Source organism: Salmo salar, chromosome 20 (assembly GCF_965601325.2).
Source record: "Salmo salar chromosome 20, fSalSal1, whole genome shotgun sequence".
NCBI classification, from domain to species: domain Eukaryota; kingdom Metazoa; phylum Chordata; class Actinopteri; order Salmoniformes; family Salmonidae; genus Salmo; species Salmo salar.
The window spans coordinates 62,565,430-62,593,291 of NC_138310.1; the positions used below are offsets into that span (position 1 = coordinate 62,565,430).

Genomic DNA, 27,862 nt, shown 5'->3' on the forward strand with positions numbered 1-27,862 from the left:
TATTTTAAATTCATAATAACCCCTCCTACAGAATATGCTTTGGCAAGATTTTGAATGATTCAATAAATGTCAACTATTCTATACAAAAACATTTTGAATAGCAAAGACTCCAGTGGTCATGCATAATTTGTAGATTTCCCAAACATCTATTATTCTATTTACACCTAGCGAACTGAAACGTCACTGTTGTAGGCATAATACAGCTAGTGCTGTCTAAACTTGCGCTGGCAAACAAATCCATTACATTAGCTACCTAAATGTGAAGTAAACTAAATTGAGGAGTAATAGAGAATTGAGACTTATAACTTGAAAACGTGCAGGACACCTCTTTCCGGTTTCCCTGACTTCCGTTTGTTTTATACTGTGTTAGGCTTGTTTGTGTAGCATTCCTCACAGGCAGTTTGGTGTACGTTTTTTGTTTGTTAGTGAGATGAAACTGCCAAAACTCTGAAAGGTATTATTGTAACTCAAAATTGCAACACACGATTTGTTCAAGCTTAAATGTTAGTCCGTAATCATAACATGGTGTTTGTATCTTCACAGATTAAATTTCACATTTATGTTTCATGCATGGCTTTTCTTGCGATCCTAATGATACGTACCTTCAACCTTTTGGCAGCTATCTGGCTCCATATCTTCATCTCTGGTTTTAGCCAGAGGTTTTTCTGGATCCAGTGTGCTTGTCTTGAGTTTGACATGTAGAGAACGTCATTCCCGTCAACTGATGTAAGCTGTCTTGGAGGCACGGGAATTTAGAACAGACATGTCTTCAAAGATGTTAGATTGCATGAATAAAGTCTTCAATTTAACCCCAATCATAGAAAAGAAGGTAGAAATATTCAGTCAAGCAACAAAAAAAAGAAGTGAAGTCTACAAAGAAGAGGAAACACACACATCATGCTCCTTTTCATGGTTCTATGGAAAAACTAACAAAACTAGTACCGAGGACAGACAAGTGGTCCTCCACTGTTCACACCATTCATTTGGTGGTGTTTTACTACCACCTGGTGGCTACATTGTAGACACACAGGCTCCACTTTGTTTTTGCACAGAGGACAGGGGTGTATTCATTACGGAAACCGTTTATCGTTTAAGAACCAAACGGAAGCAAACAGAGTAAAACGAGAATTTCTTTTGAACAAATTCAGGTACGTCCCTCCCCGTTTGCTTCCGTTGAAGAAACGTTTTGCAACCGAATCGGCGTAATGAATACGCTCCAGTGTTATCAATGGAAAATGGCGACCCGAGTCCTTCAGAGATTTGGCAATGGCCTGAATCAGGCTAAAAACACGGCCCAGTCAACAGGACAGATCTTCGTTTTAAGCAGGTGTGACTATTATTACTTTGCACGTTTAAAGCGTTGGGGTTCTGACTTTTGTTCCATTGACGATTTTTGAGAATGGAGGTTCCTACTGACTCGTCTATGCTGCAAGTGTGCAGGATTGAACCTGAAAAAGTGACTGTTAGCAAGCTAGCATAAATAGCTAGCCAGTCAACTATTGGCCCGTAGTCGATTTTATAAACTACAAATTAGTGCAACTTCTAATTTGAGCTATTCTAAAATGGTTAAACTGTTGAAGTTAATACACGGCATATCCAGTTACTAGTGTACTTGTCTGTCTAATAGGGAATTATTATTACACTTGCTCAAGGTCATTATTATAAAGCTAGGACTACTGTTGTGGATAAACACTACATGACCAAAAGTTTGTGGACACCTGCTCGAACATCTCGTTCCAAAATCATGGGCATTAATATGGAATTTGTCCCCCCTTTACTGCTATAACAGCCTCTACTCTTCTGGGAAGTTTTTTTCACTAGATGTTGGAAAATTGCTGTGGGGACTTCCATTCAGCCAGAAGAGCATTAGTGAGGTTGAGCACTAATGTTGGGCGATTAGTCCTGGCTCGCAGTCGCTGTTTCAATTCATCCCAAAGGTGTTCGATGGAGTTGAGGTCAGGGCTCTGTGCAGGCCAGTCAAGTTCTTCCACACCGATCTCGACAAACCCTTTCTGTATGAACCTCGCTTTGTGCACTGGGACATTGTCATGCTGAAACAGGAAAGAGCCTTCCCCAGACTGTTACCACAAAGTTGGAAGCACAGAATTGTCTAGAATGTTGTAAGCTGTAGCGTTAAGATTTCCCTAAAGCGAAACTAAGGGGCCTAGCCGGAACCATGAAAAAAAACCTCCAGACCATTATTCCTCCTCCACCAAACTTTACAGTTGGCACTATGCATTGGGGCAGGTAGCGTTCTCTTGGCATCCGCCAAACCCAGATTTGTCCGTCAGACTGCCAGATGGTGAAGTGTGATTCATCGCTCCAGAGAACGCGTTTCCACTGCTCCAGAGTCCAATGGCGGCGAGCTTTACATGCTTTGTATTGCGCATGGTGATCTTAGGCTTGTGTGTGGCTGCTCGGCCATGGAAACCCATTTCATGAAGCTCCCGACGTACAGTTCTTGTACTGACGTTGCTTCCAGTGTCAGTTTGGAACTTGGTAGTGAGTGTTGCAACCGAGGAGAGACGATTTTTACTCGCTTTAGCACTCGACGGTCCCGTTCTGTGAGCTTGTGTGGCCTAACACTTCGCGTTGTTGCTCCTAGACGTTTCCACTTCACAATAACAGCACTTACAGTTGACCGGGGCATGGAAGAAATTTGAGGAACTGACTGTGATGGTGCCACGTTTGAAAGTCACTGAGCTCTTCAGTAAGGCCATTCTACTGCTAATGTTTGTCTATGGAGATTGCATGGCGGTGTGCTCGATTTTATATACCTGTTAGCAACGGGTGTGGCTGAAATAGCCGAATCCACTCATTTGAAAGGGTGTCCACATTCTTTTGTATATATAGTGTAGCTTACTGTATTTTGCATGACATTAGTATGTTACTACATCGGCATGTGTTACTGTTATTATTCTTAGCTAGACCTTGCTGTGATATTTCACTGGCATACATGCATGGGCAGATCTGACTTCAGCTCATTACACAGCAGTGAAATCCTTTGCTGCAGGAATAGATGAATCACTAACTTCATAAGATGTCTCCGTTCACATATGTATTAACACTACCATCTGTATTTTTTTTCTTCAGGGGGTTGTCAGCATCAAACCATAGGAATCGTGAAGATAGCTGGTTCAAGTCACTATTTGTGCGTAAAGTTGATCCCAGAAAGGATGCCCACTCCCACTTGCTTACCAAGAATGAGGAAAGCAACCTCTACAAAATCCAGTGTAAGTTGTGCTTTACTGTAACTTGCTCACTTCAATTCCAAATGACTTTTTATATTTTAGAGTGCAGTGTAATAACTTTAGTGTAAGAAGTAAGTATAGTGTAGAAATTAGTAATTACGATACTTGTTTCACTGTACTTACGGACCTTGACTGTAATGTAAAGTTGGACCAATTTAACCCCTTCCAACACAGCTCTATTATGTCTAATAGAGCTTGTTCTGTTACAGTCCATAACGTGAAACCAGAGTGCCTGGATGCCTACAACCAGCTTTGGTAAGTAGTAGGGACCTTGTTCAGTCTAGGCCTTTATACCTAAAGCCCCTCAAATAGTAGCCGTACTGAGGGTAGTACCGTCCCAAATTATTGTTTCATTTGGTTGTTGAGTATGTGTGATATAAAGTAAAAAGTAGTAGTGGTGATATTATGACTGCATAGCTGGTCTCACCAGTGTGTTGTGCACGTGAAAACATGTGTTTTTGGAACATTTCACGTGTGATCACATTAACTTCACATAAGATCATGTGAAATTCGTGTTTTTTTTTTTCTCATAAGGGCAGAGTTTAGACAAAATGTTTTATTCCTGTGATGCAATTGATATACTGGCATGACAACACTGTGTAGAAGAATTTATCTATGCTCATACTTAAGATGACTCAGTCATAATACCTTTTACTTATCGTAGAATCTGAACAACTGGTTTAGACACAACACACAGAAGACACAGCCAAAATGTCTATTTTAAACATTTGGGATGGGGATTGTTATAGAACATTTATATTTAGCTGGGAAGTGTATGTTGAAGTCCTAAGAGAAACCTGACAAGAAAGCTGCAGGGGTGTCTGTGCTAACGTCAAATGATTGCATACAGGCATCAACAATAACAGTTAATCTGTTATAGTCATAATAACGGTCATATTATATATCATACAAGTATTATTAGGGGAAGGGGAAAGGTGGTACCTAGTCAGTTGCAGAACTGAACACATTCAACCAAAATGTGTCTTCCGAATTTAACCCAACCCCTATGAATCAGATTCAAGGGCAGAACGGCAGGTTTTTCCAGCTTGCCGGCTCAGGGATTCGAACCAGCGACCTTTCGGTTACTGGCCAAACGCTCTTAACCGCTAGGCTCCCTAGTAGAATATGTGTTTGTTATTGCTTTCCCTTGACAGTGAGGAGACCCTGCCATCTATCCATAATGATAAGTACTATCCCTGTGAGCTGGTGGGTACCTGGAACACCTGGTATGGAGAGCAGGACCAGGCTGGTAAGAATACTGGCAGCAGAGCACACATTCCTCTACTTTCTAGTCTAGCTGAACTGCACCTTCACTTTGAATTGACACACCTGCAGGGATAGGAAAACTTAGTTTAGGAGAAATGGGCTTCATTGAACCAGTTTTGCTAATTTTCCTAGTGAGATGATGATTAAATTAAATTGGTGTTACACCTACCTGGCAATAATAACAAAAGCCTGCAAACAGTGTTGAGCAATTCTTTTTTTGTTTTTAAAACAACTAATTGACCGACGTTGGTTCAATTATTAGATTTCCATTTCGTTAGGTTTTTAGAGATCAGTCAGATCCAGCCTGAACTGTGCAATGTAGTAGGGAGTTGTAGTTTCCAACAGGCCAATATTGTACATAAATTAGCACATAAAACGTGGTAGTTAACTACAATGACCATAATCCATTGTGCATATACTTGGCCAGTCTCTGTTTCTTTTACGCCTGCTACAGAAGAGAGAATGTGTGATCATGAGGGGATATAGAGAGCAGCTGTTGCTTCGTGAGGTATCTCCCTAAAAATACATGAACTAAGTGATTAATAGTTGATATTCAGCAGTCATAAAAGTATGCCTTGTTTACTTTGAAGAACTACTAAATAGTGATTTTTGTCAGACAGCATAGGCAGCAGCGCTATAGAGATGTTTACTTGGAATTAAATAGTCATCATATGTAATATACACAACAACTGAAATAATTTATTCAAGTAAAGTCATGTCAATAAATGGTTATTAAGGGATAAGCATTAATGGACAGTCACTAGTACCATCATGGGACTTTTATGAATTGTTTATTCTGTGTTACAGCAATCAACCGAAATAATCGAAATCGAAAACCGTGATTGGTGTTGCCTACCCATGTCATGTCTACACATGTTGCCAATAGTTCCCTGGCTGTTGGTTTTGCATTACTGAAATAATGCCCTTACACTTATCAGAAGGATTATGGATATGTCTCTGAATATGCATATTATTGCTTTGCAAATAATGGCTGGTGTGTGTTTTTCCAGTCCATATGTGGCGGTATAGAGGAGGTTACCCAGCTCTGACCGAGGTCATGAGCAAACTCAGGCAGAACAAGGTAAGCAAAATGTTCCATGACTGTCATTTCCTCCCTAGCAGCATCTAGAAGCCTTCACTTTAAATATAGTAGTCTTGAATATAGCTTCATATGCTAGTATTGTCTAAGGTTGCCTGTCACAGTAACTCGTATACCTGGTGGCCAACCTTCCTCCCAAAGAGCTACTGGGTGTGTTGGCTTTTGCTCCAGCCCTACTATAACCCCTGGCTTATAATCTACAGCTAAAGAACCCTTCCCTAGATAGACAGTGAGGGATCAGATGTGCTTATTGATGTGAGGTTGACACAGGAGTTCATGAAGTACCGGGAGGAGAGAGGAAAGATGCTGTTGTCTCGTAGGAACCAACTGCTCCTGGAGTTCAGCTTCTGGAATGAGCCCATCCCCAGGAAGGGACCCAATATCTACGAGCTCAGGTCCTACCAGCTCCGAGTGAGTACTGAGTGATAGGAATCACCACCAGATGATACAAAGGGTGGGCAATTGTTGACATGAACATTGGAGAGTTTGTGTAGGTTCTATGGAAACATCATGCTCATAAATGTAGGTCTATATTGCAATCCATGTGAAAGGGCCGTTGTGATTCATTTTTAATCTTGGAGGAAATGGTCACACATTGCTTTCCTGTGAAATTCAAAACCTTTTTTTCTCATGTTTTCTTTTTTCAGCCTGGCACCATGATTGAGTGGGGTAATTACTGGTAAGGCAACCTGATTACATTTGAATTCCTCATCTTTACTTACAGCATATAGTTTATTTTTTGCTTGAAACTTCCTTCCCCATTTTCTCATTAGTAAGAGCTATTCCACTGAGAGACGCTATTTTGATACTCTGTTGTTAGATCCCAGAGTGCACAGGGAGATTCTACTGCTGTCCTTGCTATTTTCAGATTCAATTTAGTTATTAACTTTCAACAGGAGCGTATGAGCCTGGACAATTCCATTCTCTCAGGTTTATGTTGAAATTTTTTTGTTCCTTTATGACAAATATGCAATATTTCAATGTTAATTCATTGTTCTGAATTCTTCAAGCTTGTCTGCCAAAATAAGTTTAATTTGTGATTTGTGCGTACTCTCTCTGATTATTTGGTTCAGTAATTGATCAGAATTACTCATTCTAATTGAGGGGGAAAAGTCATGCCACATTGTTAAAACAACATGAAATGCTGACAACGGGAATTAAGTCAGTATGATTTGGCTAATCAAAATAACTGTACATGATTGTAATTTATATGATTGTATATACGATGACTAATGGGACTGGTTCAGAGCCAATCATGACATTTCTCCAACCCCACACCGTACAATTAGCGGTCTCGATGCATGAGTACATCCAATCCAACTAATCCTGGCACTGTGCAGCTACTGTCTGTATAGCCAACTGGTTCTGCCAAACTGGAATAATAGTTTTAACGCAAGTTCAATCAAACCGTATGAATAATAACATTTGTTGGTCAAATTATCATCAGTGGTTGACACCACATGGTGTATATGGCAGCTGTGCTTGCCTCTTTGACAGGTCATCATGACAAATAATATGTTCTTAATTGAATAACTGTATAAATAAAAGTTAAATGGATATAAAAAAATAATCTGCATGGGGAGGCCTTGAGCCAATGTGAAGAAGCATTGGTTGTGGGAAAGTGTTGTGACTGTTTTGATTGGCCTGTTGTTTTCCCAAGGGCCAGAGCTATTGGCTACCGCCAGCACAACAGTGAGGCTGTGGGAGGGTTCTTCTCCCAGATCGGAAACCTCTACATGGTGCACCACCTCTGGGGTGAGGCCAGGCAGACCAGCTCTATCGCTCTTCTCTCCTTTCCTCCAGTCTCGTTCATTCACACAGATCTAACATTCATGTTGCTTCTCGTACTAGGCTTTTAGGCTATCTTATAGACAAGGCTGTTGTTCTTTTTTCTAAAAGAAGACTAACATTCATTTTATAATAGTGTTTCATTGTTGATTTCAGCTTATAAAGACCTTGAGGCCAGAGAAGCCACAAGGAACGCAGCTTGGCAACATGAGGGTTGGGATGAGGTTGTGTATTATACAGGTGAACAAAATCAGTTGTTATAAAGTGTACTTTCACATAGTGTGCACATTTTTTTTTTAAATGAAAAAACAAGAGGAAATACTTTGAACTCTCCTCTGATCTTGTATCTCTGTTGCAGTTCCTCTCATTCAGCACATGGACTCCAGAATCATGATCCCAATGAAGGCTTCCCCGCTGCAGTAACCTATGAGAGAAAACAGAAGGCCGAACGCCAAGCCTCACCGGTTTTTAAATGTACAAAAAGTCCAAAATCTCACTGCCGTGGTCTCAACCTCTTCATTATTGTTGCCAACTAACTCCTCTCTGATTTGGTTTGTCTTTTACTTTAACCATTTCTGACTTTGTACCAGCAAACTATATTTGGTACTTTAAAAACATCACTGAGACACAGGAGGTTAAAGTATCATCGTATCCCATATTGAGTCTGTGGGCTAAAACATTCTTTCCATAATTGGAAGATCTGTAAGGCAATGGCACGAGAGCTCACAACTGCTTTTTTGTTCTTGGGAGACAGGATGGGAAAAATCTGAATATTGAAACCTGCTGATAGTGGTTGGGTAGAGAACTGATGTCCAACATACTGGGTCATATTAACACTGGTCACATTGCCACAGCTGATCTAGTCTATTTTTACAACCAAAGTGCTGTTTTGAAAAGAGAGCTAGCCTAGCAGTGTGTTCTGTTTGCAGTGAATAAGAATTGAGCTAATACATTGGGGAACTATAGCACGACTTGACAAAAAAATCACGATAGATGCACAATGTGCGATTTTTGTGGTTATTTCGTTTATTTAATGTAAATATTGAATAAAAATATAAATCATATTGTTAAATTGCTAAATCAAGCTTTTGGGTGAAATCTGATTTAAAAATGTTACTGACTCAATCGGAGCGCTAGAAAGACTGGTAAATGGTATAAGTGATTTGTTACTGTATTTTGTCAGCGGAGAGAGTATCTACTAAATAGTCAAATATTTAAACTTAATTGAAGTGAAGGCATTGAGCGTGAACATTATTTATTGGAATCATTCGTGTATTAGTATTGTACTGTTAGACATTTACTGCACTGTTGGAGCTAAAAACACAAGCATTTTGCTGCACCTTTAACATCTGCTAATCTCTGTACGTGACACATAAACAGTGATTTATTTGAGAACTGGTATGAATACAGCGCTTAAGCTATGCCTATTTTAACCCTAAATATCTTCTCAGAATTTTTCAAGTAATGTATTGATTGCAATTGTGGGAATTCTCTCCCCATTTCTTTCCCATCATCTGCAATAAGCTTGATGTGTTTTTGTTGTAATGGTTTAGTGAACATGGCTTGTATTACCTGCATGTCCAGTTTTTCAAGACATGTTTTATCAGATTTAACATGTTTCCGGTTGGGTGTAATGAATAGCCTATTCCGTAAACATCTGATCTAATACTGTCATGGAACATTTCTGTGCCCAGGTACAACTACCGATGTACTGAAATGAAAATCTGTAATTGTGGAGTCATGCTGCTACTCATTGTGAATTTAAAGGTTTCAGTGTTGGTAGTAGCATGCCTCATCCTAGTTTTATTCCCTGATTTACAGGGTATTTATGGCAAAGGTGGCAAGAATGTCAGCACATAAATAAAGTTATTCAAAGAGAAAGTGTGGTAATGCTGCTCTTTGTTTCCAGATTATGTGCTAGCCAGTACGTGTGTGTGTGTGTGTGTGTGTGTGTGTGTGTGTGTGTGTGTGTGTGTGTGTGTGTGTGTGTGTGAGAGAGAGCTCCAAAAATTATTGGGATAGTGACACATTTTGGTTGTTTTGGCTCTGTACTCCAGCACTTTGGATTTGAAATGATATGAATATAAGATTAAAGTGCAGACTAATTTGAGGGTATTTTCATCCATATCGAGTGAACCATATAGAAATTACAGCACTTTTTCTACAATGTCCCCCCATTTTAGGGGACCAAAAGTGTTTGGACAAATTCACTTAAGTCAAGTTTAGTATTTGGTCCCATATTCCTAGCACGCAATGATTACATAAAGCGTGTGACTCTACAAACTCGTTTTGTAGAGTCACACATTTGCTGTTTGCTTTGGTTGTGTTACAGATTATTTTGTGCCCACTAGAATTGAATGGTAAATAATGTATTGTGTCATTTGAGTCACTTTTATTGTAAATAAGAATAAAATGTGTCTAAACACTTCTACATTAATGTGGATGCTACCATGAATACAGATAATCCTGATTTAATTGTAAATAATGAGAGAACTTTAGACAAAATTATACCACCCAAAATATGCTAGCCTCCCCCGTTATTGTTTTAAAAAAATAAATAAATATTTAACCTTTATTTAACTAGGCAAGTCAGTTAAGAACAAATTGTTATTTACAATGACAGCCTAGGTACAGTGGGTTAACTGCTTTGTTCAGGGGCAGAACGACAGATTTTGACCTGGTCAGCTCTGGGATTTGATCCACCAACCTTTCGGTTACTGGCCCAGCACTCTAACCACTAGGCTACTTGCCGCCCCGATTGTAATGGTGAGAGGTTAGCACAGGGGTTCCCATACTCTTTTGATATCTGAAGATTCTTGTGACCCCACCCATGTGAAAAAAAGTATGTAATTAACAGCCAATGTTTACATTTTTATTTGAGGCTATGGCAGTCAATTGAAGAACATTCTAACAGTATTTATGATTGTCTTCAACTCGCCATCACATACTTTTAATGTGGTGTAGTCAATTGCATATTAGTCTGACATGTCTCTTATCTCACCACCACTAATGAGATGTGTGCTTGATGCATGTCGCGTCAGAGCTTCTCAAAATCAGGGTGCGTGGTCGACAGTGCCATCTCATCTCTGCTGTCACAGCCAACCTGGATCATTATTTAGTTTTAATGCAGAAGAGAGCACTGAATCCAGCTTCACACAGATATGAGCTGGCAAAAGGTAGCCTACCATGAGTTTTATGGTGTTTTCAAGACAACTGGAAACTCCAAAAAATACGAGGTCAAATCATGACGTCAGTGATCTTCAGGTTGGAAAGTCAGAGCTCTAGAAAGAGGCCCAAGTTCCCGAGTTGGAATTCAAGTTAAGTTGTCACATGCACAAGTACAGTGAAATGCCTTTCTTGTAAACTCAAAGCCCAACAATGCAATAATCAATAACAATGTATTACTAGAAAGAAAAAATACAGTAAGTAAACATTATGTACAGAAAATGTTTATGCCAAACTTTTTCAACATCCTGAGAGGGAAGAGGCACTGTCGCGCCTTCTTCACAACTGTGCATGTGTGTTTGGACCATTTTAAGTCTTTAGTTATTTGGACCCAGAGGAACTTGAAGCTGTCTACCTGCTCCACTGCTGGGCGTGCTTGCCCTCCCCGTTTCCTGTAGTCAATAATCAGCTCCTTGGTCTTGCTGACGTTGAGGTAGAGGTTGTTGCCCCGGCACCACACTGTCAGGTTACTGACCTCCTTCCTGTTGGCTGACTCATCGTCACCGGTGATCAGGCCTACCACCGTCGTGTCGACAGCGAACTTGATAATGGTGTTGCAGTCGTGCATGGCCACAGTTGTGGGTGAACAGGGAGTACAGGAGGGGACTAAGCACACACCCCTGTGGGGCCCCTGTGTTCAGGGTCAGCGTGGTGGAGGTGATGTTGCCTATCCTCACCACCTGAGGTCTGCCCTTCAGAAAGTCCAGGATCCAGTTGCAGAGGGAGGTGTTCAGACCCAGAGTCCTAAGCTTGGTGGAGAGCTTGGAGGGGATAATGGTGTTGAACGCTGAGCTGTAGTCAATGAAGAGCATTCTCACATAGGTATGCCTCTTATCTAGGTGGATGAGGGCAGTGTGGAGAGCAATTGTGATTGAGTCATCTATGGATCTGTTGGGGGGGTATGCAAATTGGAGTGGGTCTAGGGTGGCGAAGTTAATGGGTGCCATAACCAGCCTCTCAAAGCACTTCATGATTACAGAAGTGAGTGCTACAGGGCGGTAGTAATTGTGTCATTAGAGTTCTTAGGAACAGGGATGCTTGTGGTCATCTTAAAACGTCGGGATTACAGCAATCGTGCTGTTTTCTGTTATTTTCTTTTCATTACACAGAAAGTCAACCGAAAGTCTTGTTTTTTTACAACCATTGTGAATGACAACAGTTTCTCTCAAAAATCTTAACACTCCCCCTCGATAACCAACAAGCCTCGGTGTGAAATAGAACATTGTCATGCTCTGATCCCATATCTCCACAGTTTTGCAAACAGGCGTGCGTGCAGTGGACATTGTTTGATGTAGTTTACAATCAAAGTTACCTGCTGCAGTATATCTCTGAGTTGTGCTCAGCTCTTTTGCCGCCAGTTGCTCTCGGTGTACCATACTATACATCCATTTGGCACACAACTAGAGCGCAGAGGCCTGCCCACCATCCCGTGATAGACGGAGCCCCAAGTAGCCATATGGAATCTGTTTTTCGTCAATATAGCCACACAGCAAACTGAACAGCCCATATGCCATTTCATGCTTTGGAATAATGAGAGAACAATTTCCTCGTGAATAGCATCCCCCGCCATCTATAGCGAACAAAAGTCAATGCATGGGCATCTCGGCCCTCACAGCTAATGTCCATTTGGAGAGCATAAGCTTGGGAGTTTGAGTCATTCAGTCAGTTTCCTCTTGATTGCTAGCAATAGCATAAATTATTTGTTTAACAGTGTTATCTGACAAAGGTATTGATGTGAGTTTCTGTGCCTCTGACTCCCCACAAATTGTTTTCACCATATCAATTGCGGCCGGTAATAAGTCTCTGCAATAGTGTGTGGTTTCATAGCATTGAGGGCCTAGTCATTCCCCGTGGGAATGATTCAAGTGCAACGGTCAAGTGCAACATTTTCTCATGATCTAAGGGCTCTTCCTGGTTGAATTTGATCTTTTAGATTTGAATAATTTTCATTTTTAAAGTTAACCACATTACAATGATTTTGAGATACAAAGACAATATACATACTGTATATATTTTTTTTCTCAGTGTTTTGGAAATTCTCTTGCGACCCGATTTTAATACCAGGCAAGGTAGCATTCACATTAATGTACAAGTGTTTAGAAAACACTTAATGTGCTAGGAATATGGGACCAAATACTAAACTCTTGACAATTTTAATACACAAGTGAATTTGTCCCAATACTTTTGGTCCCCTAAAGAATGGGGGGACAATGTACAAAAAAAAATTTAATTTCTAAACGGTTCACTCGATATGGATGAAAATACCCTCAAATTAAAGCGGTCAGTCTGCACTTTAGTCATTGTATAATTTCAAATCCAAAGTGCAACAAAAAAATGTGTCACTGTCCCAATACTTTGAGCTCACTGTGTAATTATGTCATTGTTTAGTGGATGATACCATCAGAGGCTGTTGTGCTGTTGACACAAAGAAAACAAACAATTAAATGACCACACATACTCAGAACTGCATTTTACACTTTTACTATTATTAGTGTCAAGGGCAAAACATTTACATCTATAAAGACATTTAATGGCACATATTGTAAAACGCAGTAGTTTTACTACCCTTCCCACAAAAGTTTGACTTAAGGACAAAAGTGCAGTTTTAAAAAAAACACACAAATCAAGGGTTGGGTACAATTCCAATTCATTGAATTCAGGAATTAAATGAACTTGAATGGACTCCAACCCTGCTCAAAACCCTCCAAAAAGAATAACATTTAGTTATATTTTTTTTGGTATTATCTAGTATAAAAATTAACAAGGGTCAAACCCAAGAAGACACTATTGTAATGTAAACATTTATTAATAAAAAAAAAATCTATTGACTGGAAATAAAAAAAATATTGTGCACTGGATAAAACCATAAAAAGGCACACCATTAGGTGAAAATAAAACACTGATGTTAGCATTAGTAACAATAGTTGTAAGAGGGTTCAGGTTATGGTATTTCCTTGTTGTTAAATCTTCTCCAGTTCTTTTAGCAGCTCTCTAAAACTTGTGATGTACCACAAACTTCTCTCCTTTACTTGCTGCCTAACCACGTTTCCACCAAATCCAATGAATGCATTCTGAAAAACAAATCAGTGTGGTGAGGATAATTGTTTAATTAAAGGATCCAACCCCCTTTTTCCAATTTTCACCTAAAATGTCTGTAGCTCAGGACCTGAAGCAAGGATATGCATATTCTTGATACCATTTGAAAGGAAACACTTTGAAGTTTGTGGAAATGTGAAATGAATGTAGGAGAATATAACACATTAGATCTGGTAAAAGATAACACAAAGAAAAAAAAAAAAACACACATTTTTCTTTTTACCATCATCTTTGAAATGCAAGAGAAAGGCCATAATGTATTATTTACATTTAGGCCACTAGATGGCAGCAGTGTATGTGCAACGTTTTAGGCTGATCCAATGAACCATTGCATATCTGTTCAAAATGTTGTATCAAGACTGCCCAAATGTGTCTAATTGGTTTATTAATACATTTAAGTTCATAATTGTGCACTCTCCTCAAACATTAGCATGGTATTCTTTCACTGTAAATTGGACAGTGTAGTTAGATTAACAAGAATTTAAGCTTTCTGCCCATATCAGATACGTCTATGTCCTGGGATTTTATTTTGTTACTTACAACCTGATGCGAATCACATTAGCCTACGTTTGCTCAACCGTCCCGCCGGGGGGGGGGGGGGGCGATCCCGTAGAGGTTAGAAGACAAAAGACATCCAGTGTCCATTATTCCAGTGTTACTTTACATTATAGCTGCCTTTAACACCTGACAATCTAGTATTGGGATGTATTCATTAGTCGCAGACCGTAGCAAATCGTTTTGCAATGGAAACGAGTTTCTATTCGACAAATTCAGGTAGGTTCCTCCCCGGTTCAATCCAGTTGCTTCTGTTTGGTTCCTAGTGAATACACCCCTGCAACTGTGTCTTTAAAAAAGGCGCTTAAAACCCCTTAACTCCTCCAGAGGCACTGCACTGCTGTTGACTCTGTGTTCCACCTAAAATGTGTTGTGTGTGTGTTTCTGTGGTGTCTAGGGGTGTTGGGAGCAGAGACAAAATACACATTTCCTCCACAAAATGGACAATAAAGTATTCCCTGACAGAAAGCCGGAGATGACATAAATAACAGCTATAAATACTAGCTTGTCACCTGTCTTTTAGTGTATTGACAAGACAACACTTACTGCAGGGGGACAGGCCTCCAGGTCTGTGGCTCCATCACCGATCATCACCACGTTCTTGAAGCCGTGCTTCTCCTTGAGCATGCTGATCACCTTCCCCTTCCCATTACTCTCAGATGTGGGCTGGGTCTCGTCAAAGCCAGCAAACTCACCTAGGAGGAAAATAGAACATCAAATTAGTAAAGAATTCCTCCCTGTAGAGGCCAATCTACTGCTTGCTTGATTGAAACTAGCCCTCTGAAGTCCAGTTCAAGTTTTATTGTCACAAGTACAGTAAAATGCTTCCCTTGCACACTCTACCCAACAGTGCAGTAATCAATATGAAAATAGTATAACTAATACAAATAAAAAATATATATAATAAAGGAAATGAGAATTAAGAGAGGAAGCTATATACAGAGTCAGTACCAATACCAAATGTACAGGGATACCGGAGTAACAAGATGGCCACCCGTTTTTGCTTTCCTGTCATCAAACCAAAATAACCAATAATATCAAAACATGAATGATCAACCACACTTCATCCCTTCCACAGTGTGAGAGGTGATTCTGATACTGTTCTGATCTGCTCTTACCATTGAAGTAGAACTTGAGGCGGTTGGCATACACGTGATGGAGGGGAATGTTGAGTTGAGTGGCGACATGCTCCACGATACAGCGGAAACCGCCAGAGACCAGGAACACCTTCACGCTGCGCTGGTGCAGAGTATCAACAAGCTCCCTGGACAATGGACAGAAATGTATACATTTATTCTACAACATGCAGAAATTAGTACAGGTTTCATAAGCGATTGTGTAACTTGAGGTTAGACGCTCAGCTTGAAGAGACTACTAGTTCAACCATTTTATGTGAGAATTATGGTAAAATTACCATAGCCTCTGCTAATAATCAAATAGTGTTGAGTGGGGAAAAAAAGACTGACCAATTGAAATCAACAACCACTTACTTAATACCTGCCGTCAACTGGGGAGGGTGGTCAGTTATCAGTTTGTTCACTTGTTCCCTCGAGCATCGGATGATGGACAGGCGCTCCGTCAGAGCAGTTTTAAAAGTCACTGACCCCCCCATGGCCTTGCGAGTCCTGAAATGAGAGAAACTCAATGTACTCAACAAATGTTGCAAATTTAACATTTAGAAAGTAACATGTAGAAAATGATGGCACAGGGAAATGTACAGGGGAATGTAGATGGGCCTAGATAAAGAAAGGAGAGAAGAAAGAAACATGCATTTCAGCACACTTAAAATCATTACGAATTGCTACACAACATACATTTCTGTGACAGCATCTCCAACCCCGCAGAATTTGGCTAGCTCATCAATGCCTTCTTCTCTGATAACAGTGCTGTCCACATCGAAGCACACAGCATCTGCTCTCCGGAAGATTTCCTTTGTCTGTGATAAAGTTGTCATTATGCTGAAACAAAAGCACGCAGGAAAGACAAAAACATAATTGATTGTTTAACTGACAGCGGTAATTTCTATTTGGACAGGACGAGTGCATTTGAAAGTGATGAGTGCATCGGAGGACAAGTAACTACATTTGTTAATAGTAGACAGAAAAGCACAAGACTGAACTTAACTCAACTTTCTAGAGTTTTTCTCCTTAGTTAACACTATCAACGTTTCACTTTACTGTGGAAAATGTGATCGAATCAACACAATATTAGCCACTTTCAATGTAACATACCGAAACAAAACGAACTATGCAAAACTACCTATACAAGAGATTTTGTTGCAGGCAGACACATTGGTGTAGAAGTCTATTGCAATGACAGGCACGACTCAGGCATGTACTCTACACAGATCGGTGCGCCATTACCAATCAGATGTGCAGTAGACATATATGCAAAATAGACCATTGCCATATATATGGATCTGTGAAATTCACTTTGAACTGGACAGCTGTTACAGCATCAGCGGTCGTGAGTAGATGCGCTTGTTTTGAGATCAAGGCGAAAGCTACATGTAGCTACAGTTGAAGTCGGAAGTTTACATACACCTTAGCCAAATACATTTAAACTCCGTTTTTCACAATTCCTGACATTTAATCCTTGTAAAAATTCCGTCTTAGGTCAGTTAGGATCACCACTTTATTTTAGGAATGTGAAATGTCAGAATAGAGTATTTATTTCAGCTTTTATTTCTTTCATCACATTCCCAGTGGGTCAGAAGTTTACATGCACTCAATTAGTATTTGGTAGCATTGCCTTTAAATTGTTTAACTTGGGTCAAACGTTTTGGGTAGCCTTCCACAAACTTCCCACAATAAGTTGGGTGAATTTTGGCCCATTCCTCCTTACAGAGCTGGTGTAACTGAGTCAGGTTTCTAGGCATCCTTGCTCGCACACACTTTTTCAGGTCTGCCCACAAATGTTCTATAGGATTGAGGTCAGGGCTTTGTTATGGCCACTCCAATACCTTGACTTTGTTGTTCTTAAGCCATTTTGCCACAACTTTGGAAGTATGCTTGGGGTCATTGTCCATTTGGAAGACCCATTTGCAACCAAGCTTTAACTTCCTGACTGATGTCTTGAGATGTTGCTTCAATATATCCACATCATTTTCCTGCCTCATGATGCCATCTACTTTGTGAAGTGCACCAGTTCTTCCTGCAGCAAAGCACCCCCACAACATGATGCTGCCACCCCCGTGCTTCACGGTTGGATGGTGTTCTTCGGCTTGCAAGCCTCCCCCTTTTTCCTCCAAACATAACGATGGTCATTATGGCCAAACAGTTCTATTTTTGTTTCATCAGACCAGAGTACATTTCTCCAAAAAGTACGATCTTTGTCCCCATGTGCATTTGCAAACCATAGTCTTGCTTTTTTTATGTCGGTTTTGGAGCAGTGGCTTCTTCCTTGCTGTGCGGCCTTTCAGATTATGTTGATATAGGACTCGTTTTACTGTGGATATAGATACTTTTGTACCCGTTTCCTCCAGCAGCTTCACAAGGTCCTTTGCCGTTGTTCTGGGATTGATTTGCACTTTTCGCACCAAAGTATGTTCATCTCTAGGAGACAGAATGCGTCTCCTTCCTGAGCAGTATGACGGTTGCGTGGTCCCATGGTGTTTATACTTGCGTACTATTGTTTGTACAGATGAACGTGGTACCTTCGGGTGTTTGGAAATTGCTCCCAAGGATTAACCAGACTTGTGGAGGTCTACAATTTTTTTTCTGAGGTCTTTTCTGAGACTGATTTCTTGTGATTTTCCCATGATGTCAAGCATAGAGGCACTGAGTGTGAAGGTAGGCCTTGAAATACATCCACATCTCCAATTGACTAAAATTATGTCAATTAGCCTACCAGAAGCTTCTAAAGCCATGACATCAATTTCTGGAATTTTCCAAGCTGTTAAAAGGCACAGTCAACTTAGTGTATGTAAACTTCTGACCCACTGGAATTGTGATACAGTGAATTATAAGTGAAATAATCTGTCTGTAAACAATTGTTGGAAAAATTACTTGTGTCATGCTCAAAGTAGATGTCCTAACCGACTTGTCAAAACTAGAGTTTGTTAACAAGAAATTTGTGGAGTGGTTGAAAAACGGGTTTTAGTGACTCCAACCTAAGTATGTAAACTTCTGACTTCAACTGTACGTGTGCACATTTGTACATATCCTTTCCTGGTTAGTGAGTTTTTTGCCCAGTTATAATTTGTATTCAGCAATGGGGGAGTGATTGATTCCTACAAGGGCACAAAATGTGTGCATTTCTTGACATCTTAGAAAAGCAAGTCAGGTGAAGAGCTATTCTTGTCTTAAAGGGGCAGGGTTGTATTTTGAGACGGGCTTGAATAAACTGGGTAGAATAATTTGTCTGATTCTCTGTAATAATGGTATGGGAATAATGATACATTTTATTTTGCCTGAAGGACAAGTGGTTAAACAGGTTCATGTCAAGCCCTGCATATTTGTTTTTCTTCTCAAAACATGAAACACATTGGTTACTACTGTCGGCTGAACAATAGAACAGCTACGTCCATGTTAAAATGCTATTGAATGCATTTTCTCCATTGATGATAGGCCACTCTGGTAGGCCTGCCTTATGATCAAATAGCCACAGTAGTCTAGTTGACTCAGTGTTCACAGTAAACGCGCACCGGATGTTGCACAGAACTTTCACATCATTCAAGTTTTACGCTCAGCAGACCTGAAGATTAGAGGTTCCCTAATCGGTTAGGAGAAGGGTTGGTTAGGAGAAGGGTTAACTAACATGATATGTAGCAACAAATTTGCTAAAAAGTACTAAGTAGTTGAAATGTTGGGTTGCTAGACATTCACGTTATATGCCCACCCATTCTGACCAAATCACCCTCCTTTTGTTTTTTTGCCTAAAGTAACCATACCAAATGTAACAGACCATACTAATTTGATTGTCCAGGATTTTAATTTACTATGTTACGTCTAGTCTGAAACCAGGCTGAAAATTTGGCCAAATGAGTTGAAAAGTAAGATAACGTGATTGGGGTGCTATTTGCATATTGCATCCTGATTGGGCATATGCTAATGAGGACCTGGGGAATGTAGGGTTCACGAGGAAAGCATCGCTCTCTCTCATGTGGCTTGTAATGTGAAGTTATTAATAAATGTGCCTTCATAAAGATACACCATTAGTAGTTATTTTACTCACGAACAGACAAGTTTGATTACACAACATGGTGTCAGAAGTGGACTAGAACGAGTGTATTTACTAACTTAGTTTAGCTTACATTACCTGGTTGAAAGGTTTTTGGAAGAAAATCGAGGAGGCTAATCAGCATGGAAGACGTCGCAGGAGAAGCACAGTAGCCACCGGCAGAAGTGGGAAGAGGCCAGCCACCCATGTAAAGTGCAGCGGGAGGGTCACAGATGCTCGCGCATACAGGCCCAAGCCCTACATTTAGCATATAGCCGCCGGAGACGTTAGATTTTTCTAAACCTCAAGAATGGACCAAATTGCTTAGGAGGTTCGAGCGCTTTCGAGCGCTTTCGTCAGGTGAAGATTACTCGCACATCTGAGAAAAAAACTGGTAAATACTCTACTGTATGTACTGTACGGGCAACGACGCTTTGAGGGGTCTAAACCTAAACGAACTCGAGCAAAAACAGTGTGGACAAATATGAGATGGATTTCTTGCATTCTTTATTGTGCCCAGTGGATAGAGTTATGCAGAAAGGCAGCCAGTGGAAACAGAAATTCCACCATGAGAAAGCTAGCCATGAAAACGCTAATGACAAAAAGCAGTCAGTGTCGAAATTGTGTCAAAATCCTTGCCCGTCCAAGAGCACAGTGTGCAGCTAATGAAGTAGTGTGTCACTCCTGTGGGGAAAAAAAGGACATTACCAACGTGTCATTAAGAGCCGTAAATGAGGTTCAAAGAAAAGGATGATAGCATTTTCCGAGGAACAATAAGAGCAGGATGATTGACATTCAAGTGATGAACAGAAATGTGAAATTTAAAATAGACACTGGTGCCTCTGCTAGGCCCAGGAAGAATGCCACTGGACGTGATCGGCATCGCAAGTGTGGTTCTACGAAAAGGAGACACTGGAGGACGTGCATGTCATCAGAGATCTACACACAGCTTTACTAGGCAGACGAGCGATCACAAAGCATGAGCTTGTAGCTCGACTGACAGCATTAATTTACAAACACTGAAAGAAAGCTATCCAAAGCTGTGCAGCGGTCTTGGCACAGTACAACAACCATAAACCATCAAGCTGAAACCTGGCGCAGAGCCCTATTCACTGCATGACGGATTCCTCTGACATTGCTGCCAAAAGTCAAGAAAGAGCTAGTGTGCAAGCAAGGGTTCAAGGCTGCTACCAGAGTGGAGGAGCCCACGGACTGGTGAGCCGGCATGGTGGTTGTCCCAAAGAAGAACAGGGACGTGTGTCGATTTTACCAGTCTCAATGAGAAAAATACATACTTCCCACTGTCGAACAGACCCTTGGCTCACTAGCCGGGGCGAAGATCTTCAGCAAGCTCAACGCAAACATGAGCTTCTAGCAGATTCCGCTAGCCAAGGAGTCAGTTAAGCTAACAACCTTCATCACACCTTCTGGACGTTACTACTTCAACTGTCTGCCTTTTGGCATTGCAGAAGATGGAAAAAGCCGGCTTAACTTTGAACATGGACAAATGAAATCAGATGAAATCATGGACAAATTAAATGAAATCAGTTTTACCTAATTTCTATCAGCACGTTAAATGTGCAACCAGAGGGAAAAATACCACTTTAATCCTTACACAGAGATGCGTACAAAGCTCTCCGTTGCATTCCATTTGGCAAATCTGACCATAACTCTATCCTCCTGATTCCTGCTTACAAGCTAAATTTAAAGCTGGAAGCACCAGTGACTCGGTCTATAAAAAAAGTGGTCAGATGAAGCAGATGCTAAGCTACAGGACTGTTTTGCTAGTGTAACCAATGTGAAATGGCTAGTTAGTTAGCCGTGGTGCGCGCTAATAGCATTTCAATCAGTGACGTCACTCGCTCTGAGACTTGAAGTAGGGTTTCCCCTTGCGTTGCAAGGGCCGCGGCTTTTGTAGCGCGATGGGTAACAATGCTTCGTGGGGTGTCAGTTGTTGATGTGTGCAAGGGTCCCTGGTTCGAGCCCAGGTTGGGGCGAAGAGAGGGACGGAACCTACACTGTTACACTAGCACAGACTGGATTATGTTCCGGGATTCTTCCGATGGCATTGAAGAGTACACCACATCAGTCACTGGCTTTATCAATAAGGGCATCGAGTATGTCGTCCCCACAGTGACTGTTTGCACATACCCCAACCAGAAGCCATGGATTACAGGCAACATTCGCACTGAGCTAAATTGGAGAGCTGCCGCTTTCAAGGAGCGGGACTCAAAGCCGGAAGCTTATAAGAAATCCCGCTATGCTCTCCAACGAACCATCAAACAAGCAAAGCGTTAATACAGGACTAAGATCGAATCGTACCACACCGGCTCCGATGCTCGTCGGATGAGGCAGGGCTTGCAAACTATTACAGACTACAAAAGGGAAGCACGGCCGAGAGCTGCCCAGTGACACAAGCCTACCAGATGAGCTAAATAACTTCTATGCTCGCTTCGAGGCAGGTAACACTGAAACATGCATGAGAGCATCAGCTGTTCCGGACGACTGTGTGATCACGCTCTCACGTAGCCGATGTGAATAAGACCTTTAAACAGGTCAACATTCACAAGGCCGCAGGGCCAGACAGATTACCAGGACGTGTACTCCGAGCATGCGCTGACCAACTGGCAAGTGTCTTCACTGACATTTTTAACCTCTCCCTGTCTGAGTTTGTAATACCAACATGTTTCAAGCAGACCACCATAGTCCCTGTGCCCAAGAACAATGAGGTAACCTGCCTAAATGACTACCGACCTGTTGCCCTCATGTCTGTAGCCATGAAATGCTTTGAAAGGCTGGTCATGGCTCACATCAACACCATTATCCCAGAAACCCTAGACCCACTCCAATTTGCATGCCGCCCCAACAGATGATGCAATCTCTATTGCACTCCACACTGCCCTTTCCCACCTGGACAAAAGGAACACCTATGTGAGAATGCTATTCATTGACTACAGCTCAGCGTTCAACACCATAGTGCCCTCAAAGCTCATCACTAAGGTAAGGATCCTGGGACTAAACACCTCCCTCTGCAACTGGATCCTGGACTTCCTGACGGACCGCCCCCCGGTGGTAAGGGTAGGTAACAACACATCCGCCACGCTGATCCTCAACACGGGGGCCCCTCAGGGGTTTTTGCTCAGCCCCCTCCTGTACTCCCTGTTCACTCATGACTGCACGGCCAGGCACAACTCCAACACCATCAATAAGTTTGCTGATGACAACAGTGGTAGGCCTGATCACAGACGAGACTGCCTATAGGGAGGAGGTCAGAGAACAGGCTGTGTGGTGCCAGGACAACAACCTCTCCCTCAATGTAATCAAGACAAAGGAGATGATTGTGGACTTCAGGAAAAGGAGGACCGAGCATGCCCCCATTCTCATCGACGGGGCTGTAGTGGAGCAGGTTGAGAGCTTCAAATTCCTTGGCGTCCACATCACCAACAAACTAACATGGTCCAAGCACACCAAGACAGTCGTGAAGAGGGTACGACAACACCTTTTCCCCCTCAGGAGACTGAAAAGATTTGGCATGAGTCCTTAACCTGTTGGGGGTAGGGGGCAGTATTGACACGGCCGGATAAAAAAACGTACCCGATTTAAACTGGTTACTACTCCTGCCCAGTAACTAGAATATGCATATAATTATTGGCTTTGGATAGAAAACACCCTAAAGTTTCTAAAACTGTTTGAATGGTGTCTGTGAGTATAACAGAACTCATATGGCAGGCAAAAACCTGAGAAGATTCCTTACAGGAAGTGCCCTCTCTGACAAGATCTTGTTCTTCTTGTCTCTGTTTATTGAAGACTGAGGATCTTTGCTGTAACGTGACACTTCCTACGGCTCCCATAGGCTCTCAGAGCCCGGGAAAAAGCTGAATGATATCGAGGCAGCCTCTGGCTGAAACACATTATCGCCTTTGGCAAGTGGCCGATCAGAGGACAATGGGCTTAGGCGCGTGCACGTGTCGACCCCGTGCTTTATTTTCTTTCGTCTTTTTACCTAAACGCAGATTCCCGGTCGGAATGTTATCGCTTTTTTACGAGAAAAATGGCATAAAAATTGATTTTAAACAGCGGTTGACATGCTTCGAAGTACGGTAATGGAATATTTAGATTTTTTTGGTCACGAAATGCGTCGTGCTCGTAACCCTTATTTACCCTTTCGGATAGTGTCTTGAACGCACGAACAAAACACCGTTGTTTGGATATAACTATGGATTATTTGGGACCAAACCAACATTTGTTATTGAAGTAGAAGTCCTGGGAGTGCATTCTGACGAAGAACACCAAAGGTAATAACATTTTTCTTATAGTAAATCTGACTTTGGTGAGTGCTAATCTTGCTGGGTGTCTAAATAGCTAGCCCTGTGATGCCGGGCTATCTACTCAGAATATTGCAAAATGTGCTTTCACATATCGAGTGCATAGAGGAGTTCTGTATCTATAATTCTTAAAATAATTGTTATGCTTTTTGTGAACGTTTATCGTGAGTAATTTAGTAAATGTTTTGTAAATTCACCGGAAGTTTGCGGGGGGTATGCTAGTTCTGAACGTCACATGCTAATGTAAAAAGCTGTTTTTTGATATAAATATGAACTTGATTGAACAAAACATGCATGTATTGTATAACATAATGTCCTAGGTGTGTCATCTGATGAAGATCATCAAAGGTTAGTGCTGCATTTAGCTGTCTTCTGGGTTTTTGTGACATTATATGCTAGCTTGAAAAATGGGTGTCTGATTATTTCTGGCTGGGTACTCTGCTGACATAATCTAATGTTTTGCTTTCTCTGTAAAGCCTTTTTGAAATCGGACAGTGTGGTTAGATTAACGAGAGTCTTGTCTTTAAAATGGTGTAAAATAGTCATATGTTTGAGAAATTGAAGTAATAGCATTTCTAAGGTATTTGAATAACGCGCCACAGGATTCCACTGGCTGTTACGTAGGTGGGACGATTTTGTCCCGCCGACCCTAGAGAGGTTAAAAGGTTCTACAGTTGCACCATCGAGAGCATCCTGATGGGTTGCATCACTGCCTGGCACCACACAGCCTGTTCTCTGGTGCCCCCTGCACATTTCCCTTCTATTGTTACTTACTGCTGCTCTTTAATTATATCTGTTATGCTTACTTCTTTAGGGATTTTCTTAAAACTGCATTGTTGGTTAAGGGCTTGTAAGTAAGCATTTCACTGTTGTATTCGGGACACGTGACAAATAAAATTTGATTTGAAATGTATCCTGTCAAAAGGAGGAAGGGAAGTTCCTGGGCCACAGTATCGCAGACAAAGGAGTACAGCCCGATCTGACAAAGACAGAGGCTGTCAAGGAGATAGCAGAGCCATCCAAAGTCAGCGAGCTACGGAGTTTTCTAGGAATGGTGAACCAACTGGGAAAGTTCATCCCTCAGTTAGCAGAAAAGGACAAACCTCTGTGACCTACTCTCAAAGAAAAACCACTGGTACTGGGGGGCCGACCAAGTCAGAGCCTTCAAAGAGCTGAAGGAGGAGCTGACATCCACACCTGTGCTAGCCCTGTATGACTCAAACAAAGAGACCAATGTGTCAGCCGATGAATCTTCCTACGGACTAGGAGGAGTGCTGCTGCTGAAGAAGATCAAGGAATGGAGACCCGTTGCTTACGCTTCCAGGTCTCTCACACCGACCGAGCAGAGACACGCTCAAGTGGAAAAAGAAGCTCTGGGGCTGATATGGGCATGTGAAAGCTTCAGAGACTTTCTCATTGGTCAACACTTTCAGCTGGAAACTGACCACAAACCACTCCAAAGCCTTATGGGGAACCAATATTGGGACAACCTTCCCCCACAAATGCAACGCTTCAGGATGAGACTTATGACATACTCTTATACAATTGCTCATGTCCCTGGAAATAGTCTGGACTGCAGACACGTTGTCACGTGCACCAGTCAAAGCCAAAGCTACTGCTGCAAAAATGGAGCTCATGGAGAGAAGAAATACATATGTGAATGCCATCATGGAACAGCTTCCAGCGAGTGTTTCATACATAGACAATCTGAGAGAACAACTCAAAGCCAACAGTGTGTGCGCAAAAGTCATGACAATGTGTCAGAAAGGATGGTCGGAGTTCAGTGGATGCGAAGGACCGCTGAAACTGTACTGGGCAGAACGCGCTTTTCTCACAATGCACAACAGTCTTCTATTGAAAGGAACAAGACATTTAATTCCATCAGCCTTACGAAATTATGTTCTCACTAAGCTTACACGAGGGTCATCAAGGTGTGGTCAAGTGCAGAGAATGCACCCAACAGGCTGTGTGGTGGCCTAGACTCAGCCAGCAACTGACCGAACTTGTGCTTAATTGCAGGACACACATCAGAGGGCACAAACCACACATAACCACTCATACCATCACAACTTCCTGAGAGACCTTGGCAAAGACTGGGAGCGGACTTGTTCACTCTGAAATGCACCAACTACCCTGCTAGTGGTGGACTACTCATCAAGGTGCAAATTGCAAACCTGTCACTAACAAAGTCTGCAGACGTCGTAGTTCATCTGAAGTCCATCTTCGCCCACCATGGGGTACCTGAGATCCTGGTTACGGACAATGGGCCTCAGTTCTCGGGAAGACCCCTTACCGACTTCGCTGCAGAGTATGAATTTTGCCATGTCACCAGCAGTCCAAAGTTCCCGCAAAGCAACATAGAGGTGGAATGCGCCGTTCAGACGGTGAAGAACCTCCTCAAGAAAGCAGCTGACCCTTACCTTGCTTTGCTGGCCTATCGGTCAACTCCACTCCAGAATAGCTTCAGCCCGGCGCAACTGCTGATGGTATGACAGCGTCGTACCACAGTGCCAAAACTCCCATCGCTGCTAGACCCATCAATCCCAAACACAGGTGCGGTCAGCTCAAAGGAAAAGGAGAGAATGAGTGCGGATCAGCAACGCTTCAACAAGCATCACAGAGTCAGCAACCTCAGCAGACACCCACCTGGAAAACAGGTGTTGATGACGGACTCAAATCACAGGAACAGTGCTGAGGGAACATGCAACACCACAATCCTACATAGTGGAAGTTCCCCACGGTTCTGTCCACAGGAACAGATATCACCTCATCCCTATGGATGGACCTGAGAACAACAACGCTACGCAGGAGAAGATTCAAGTGTCTTCACCACTCCGACACCCAAGGTAATCCTGGATGTACCTGCTACATCCAGAACAAGGACTGGGCCAGCAATAGTTAAACCTCAAAGACTTGACTTTTAAAATCAGAGCAACAACAAAAGACTGAGCTCAAAGTAAAAAAAAATAAGACAAAACAACAGCTGTCACGTTGTTACAGTTCTAACTTACCCATGGGGTACATTTGTGTTGAAAGAAATGAGAGATGCATTTTGGGTTAAAGTTTACAGAAAATATTTTACAATCATGACTATGTTGAAATGTTCCAGAAGAACTAGACAGGAACAGACCTACCGACATAAAAGGCAGAATAATCCCTTAGACCTACCGACATAAAGACAGAATAATCCCTTGAGGTTTTTTGAGACAAGGGCAGTGTACCATTTATCCTCTGAAAATGGGAGATATGGTGTTATTTGCATATTGCGTCCTGATTGGTCATATGCTAATAGAGCCTGGGGAACGTAGGGGTTCATGAGGAAAGCATCGCTCTCTCTCATGTGGCTTGTAATGTGAAGCTAGCAATAAATTTGCCTTCATAAAAGATACACTGTTAGTAGTTATTTTACTCACGTACAGACAAGATTGATTTACACGACAGTAATCTGCTCAAGCATGCGATATAAACTGTCTACCGTACATGATTAATCGACTGATGCAGTGCAAAAAAATATTTAACGAGACAAAACTTTAAAATATATATTCTATTGTTAAAAATTACACCAAATTAACTTAGTTGGTTCGTGCAACATTTTCTTCTAGTTGCTGGCAGTAGCAACAGAGTACAACAGCAGCCTTGGAGAAGACTATCGTGCAACTGAACTGTTGCGTCACCCTCTCCTCGCGAAAAAGTGCCCGGCATGCGCGCAAAAGGTGATGAATGCCATTGCCAACTTGAGTTTCCACTACGATACATTTGTGCACGGTCGGCATCACAGAGCAAAACAATAGAGTTCATTTGAAATCATGCAATGCGTTACATAATGTATCAATTTAAGGACAATATATACGTCTGTATTACCTGTGCAAAGTGTCCTTGATGGTGTTAAATGTTACTCTTCATATGTATTTGGCATGTGCTGGTCCTGCAAATTAAGTCTACTTTCTTCAATAAGAAAACAAGTTTGTGCAAAATGTTCTTACTTACTGGTTGCTAAAGCGTTGATATGGCACTGTCCACGGTTTCAGCATTGGCCGACTTCCCAGATGCTTTCAATAGGTTCAGTGAGGAAGAGAAAGCCGAGCGAATCAAAAGAA

At 41.7% G+C, this 27,862-nt stretch overlaps 2 protein-coding genes across 4 annotated transcripts; one reads left to right on the forward strand and one right to left on the reverse strand.

The window, feature by feature from the left end:
- Positions 1–1,018: 1,018 nt before the first annotated feature.
- On the forward strand, positions 1,019–8,484 carry LOC106581053 (protein NipSnap homolog 2). Its single transcript, XM_014162761.3, has 10 exons — positions 1,019–1,327; positions 3,094–3,233; positions 3,461–3,506; positions 4,406–4,500; positions 5,528–5,598; positions 5,887–6,027; positions 6,264–6,295; positions 7,277–7,371; positions 7,561–7,644; positions 7,763–8,484. The coding sequence occupies exons 1-10, from the start codon at positions 1,206–1,208 to the stop codon at positions 7,825–7,827; spliced, it is 891 nt and encodes a 296-aa protein (XP_014018236.1). The 5' UTR covers positions 1,019–1,205; the 3' UTR covers positions 7,828–8,484.
- A 4,610-nt stretch (positions 8,485–13,094) lies between these two features.
- On the reverse strand, positions 13,095–27,831 carry serb (Phosphoserine phosphatase). Of its 3 annotated transcripts, none has more exons than XM_014162687.3 (6): positions 27,749–27,831; positions 16,095–16,238; positions 15,771–15,905; positions 15,399–15,544; positions 14,827–14,975; positions 13,095–13,700 (listed from the first exon to the last, which is right to left on the reverse strand). In XM_014162687.3, the coding sequence occupies exons 2-6, from the start codon at positions 16,232–16,234 to the stop codon at positions 13,590–13,592; spliced, it is 681 nt and encodes a 226-aa protein (XP_014018162.1). In that variant the 5' UTR covers positions 16,235–16,238; positions 27,749–27,831; the 3' UTR covers positions 13,095–13,589.
- Positions 27,832–27,862: the final 31 nt, after the last annotated feature.

Coding starts and splice junctions, on each gene's coding strand:
- LOC106581053 (XM_014162761.3), top strand. CDS start 1,206: ATGAATACGCTCCAGTGTTATCAATGGAAAATGGCGACCCGAGTCCTT. Junction 1,328..3,093: donor CAGATCTTCGTTTTAAGCAG/GTGTGACTATTA, acceptor TTTTTTCTTCAG/GGGGTTGTCAGCATCAAACC. Junction 7,645..7,762: donor TGAGGTTGTGTATTATACAG/GTGAACAAAATC, acceptor TCTCTGTTGCAG/TTCCTCTCATTCAGCACATG.
- serb (XM_014162687.3), bottom strand. CDS start 16,234: ATGACAACTTTATCACAGACAAAGGAAATCTTCCGGAGAGCAGATGCT. Junction 15,906..16,094: donor GGAGATGCTGTCACAGAAAT/GTATGTTGTGTA, acceptor CTCTCATTTCAG/GACTCGCAAGGCCATGGGGG. Junction 15,545..15,770: donor CAGTTGACGGCAGGTATTAA/GTAAGTGGTTGT, acceptor TCCATTGTCCAG/GGAGCTTGTTGATACTCTGC.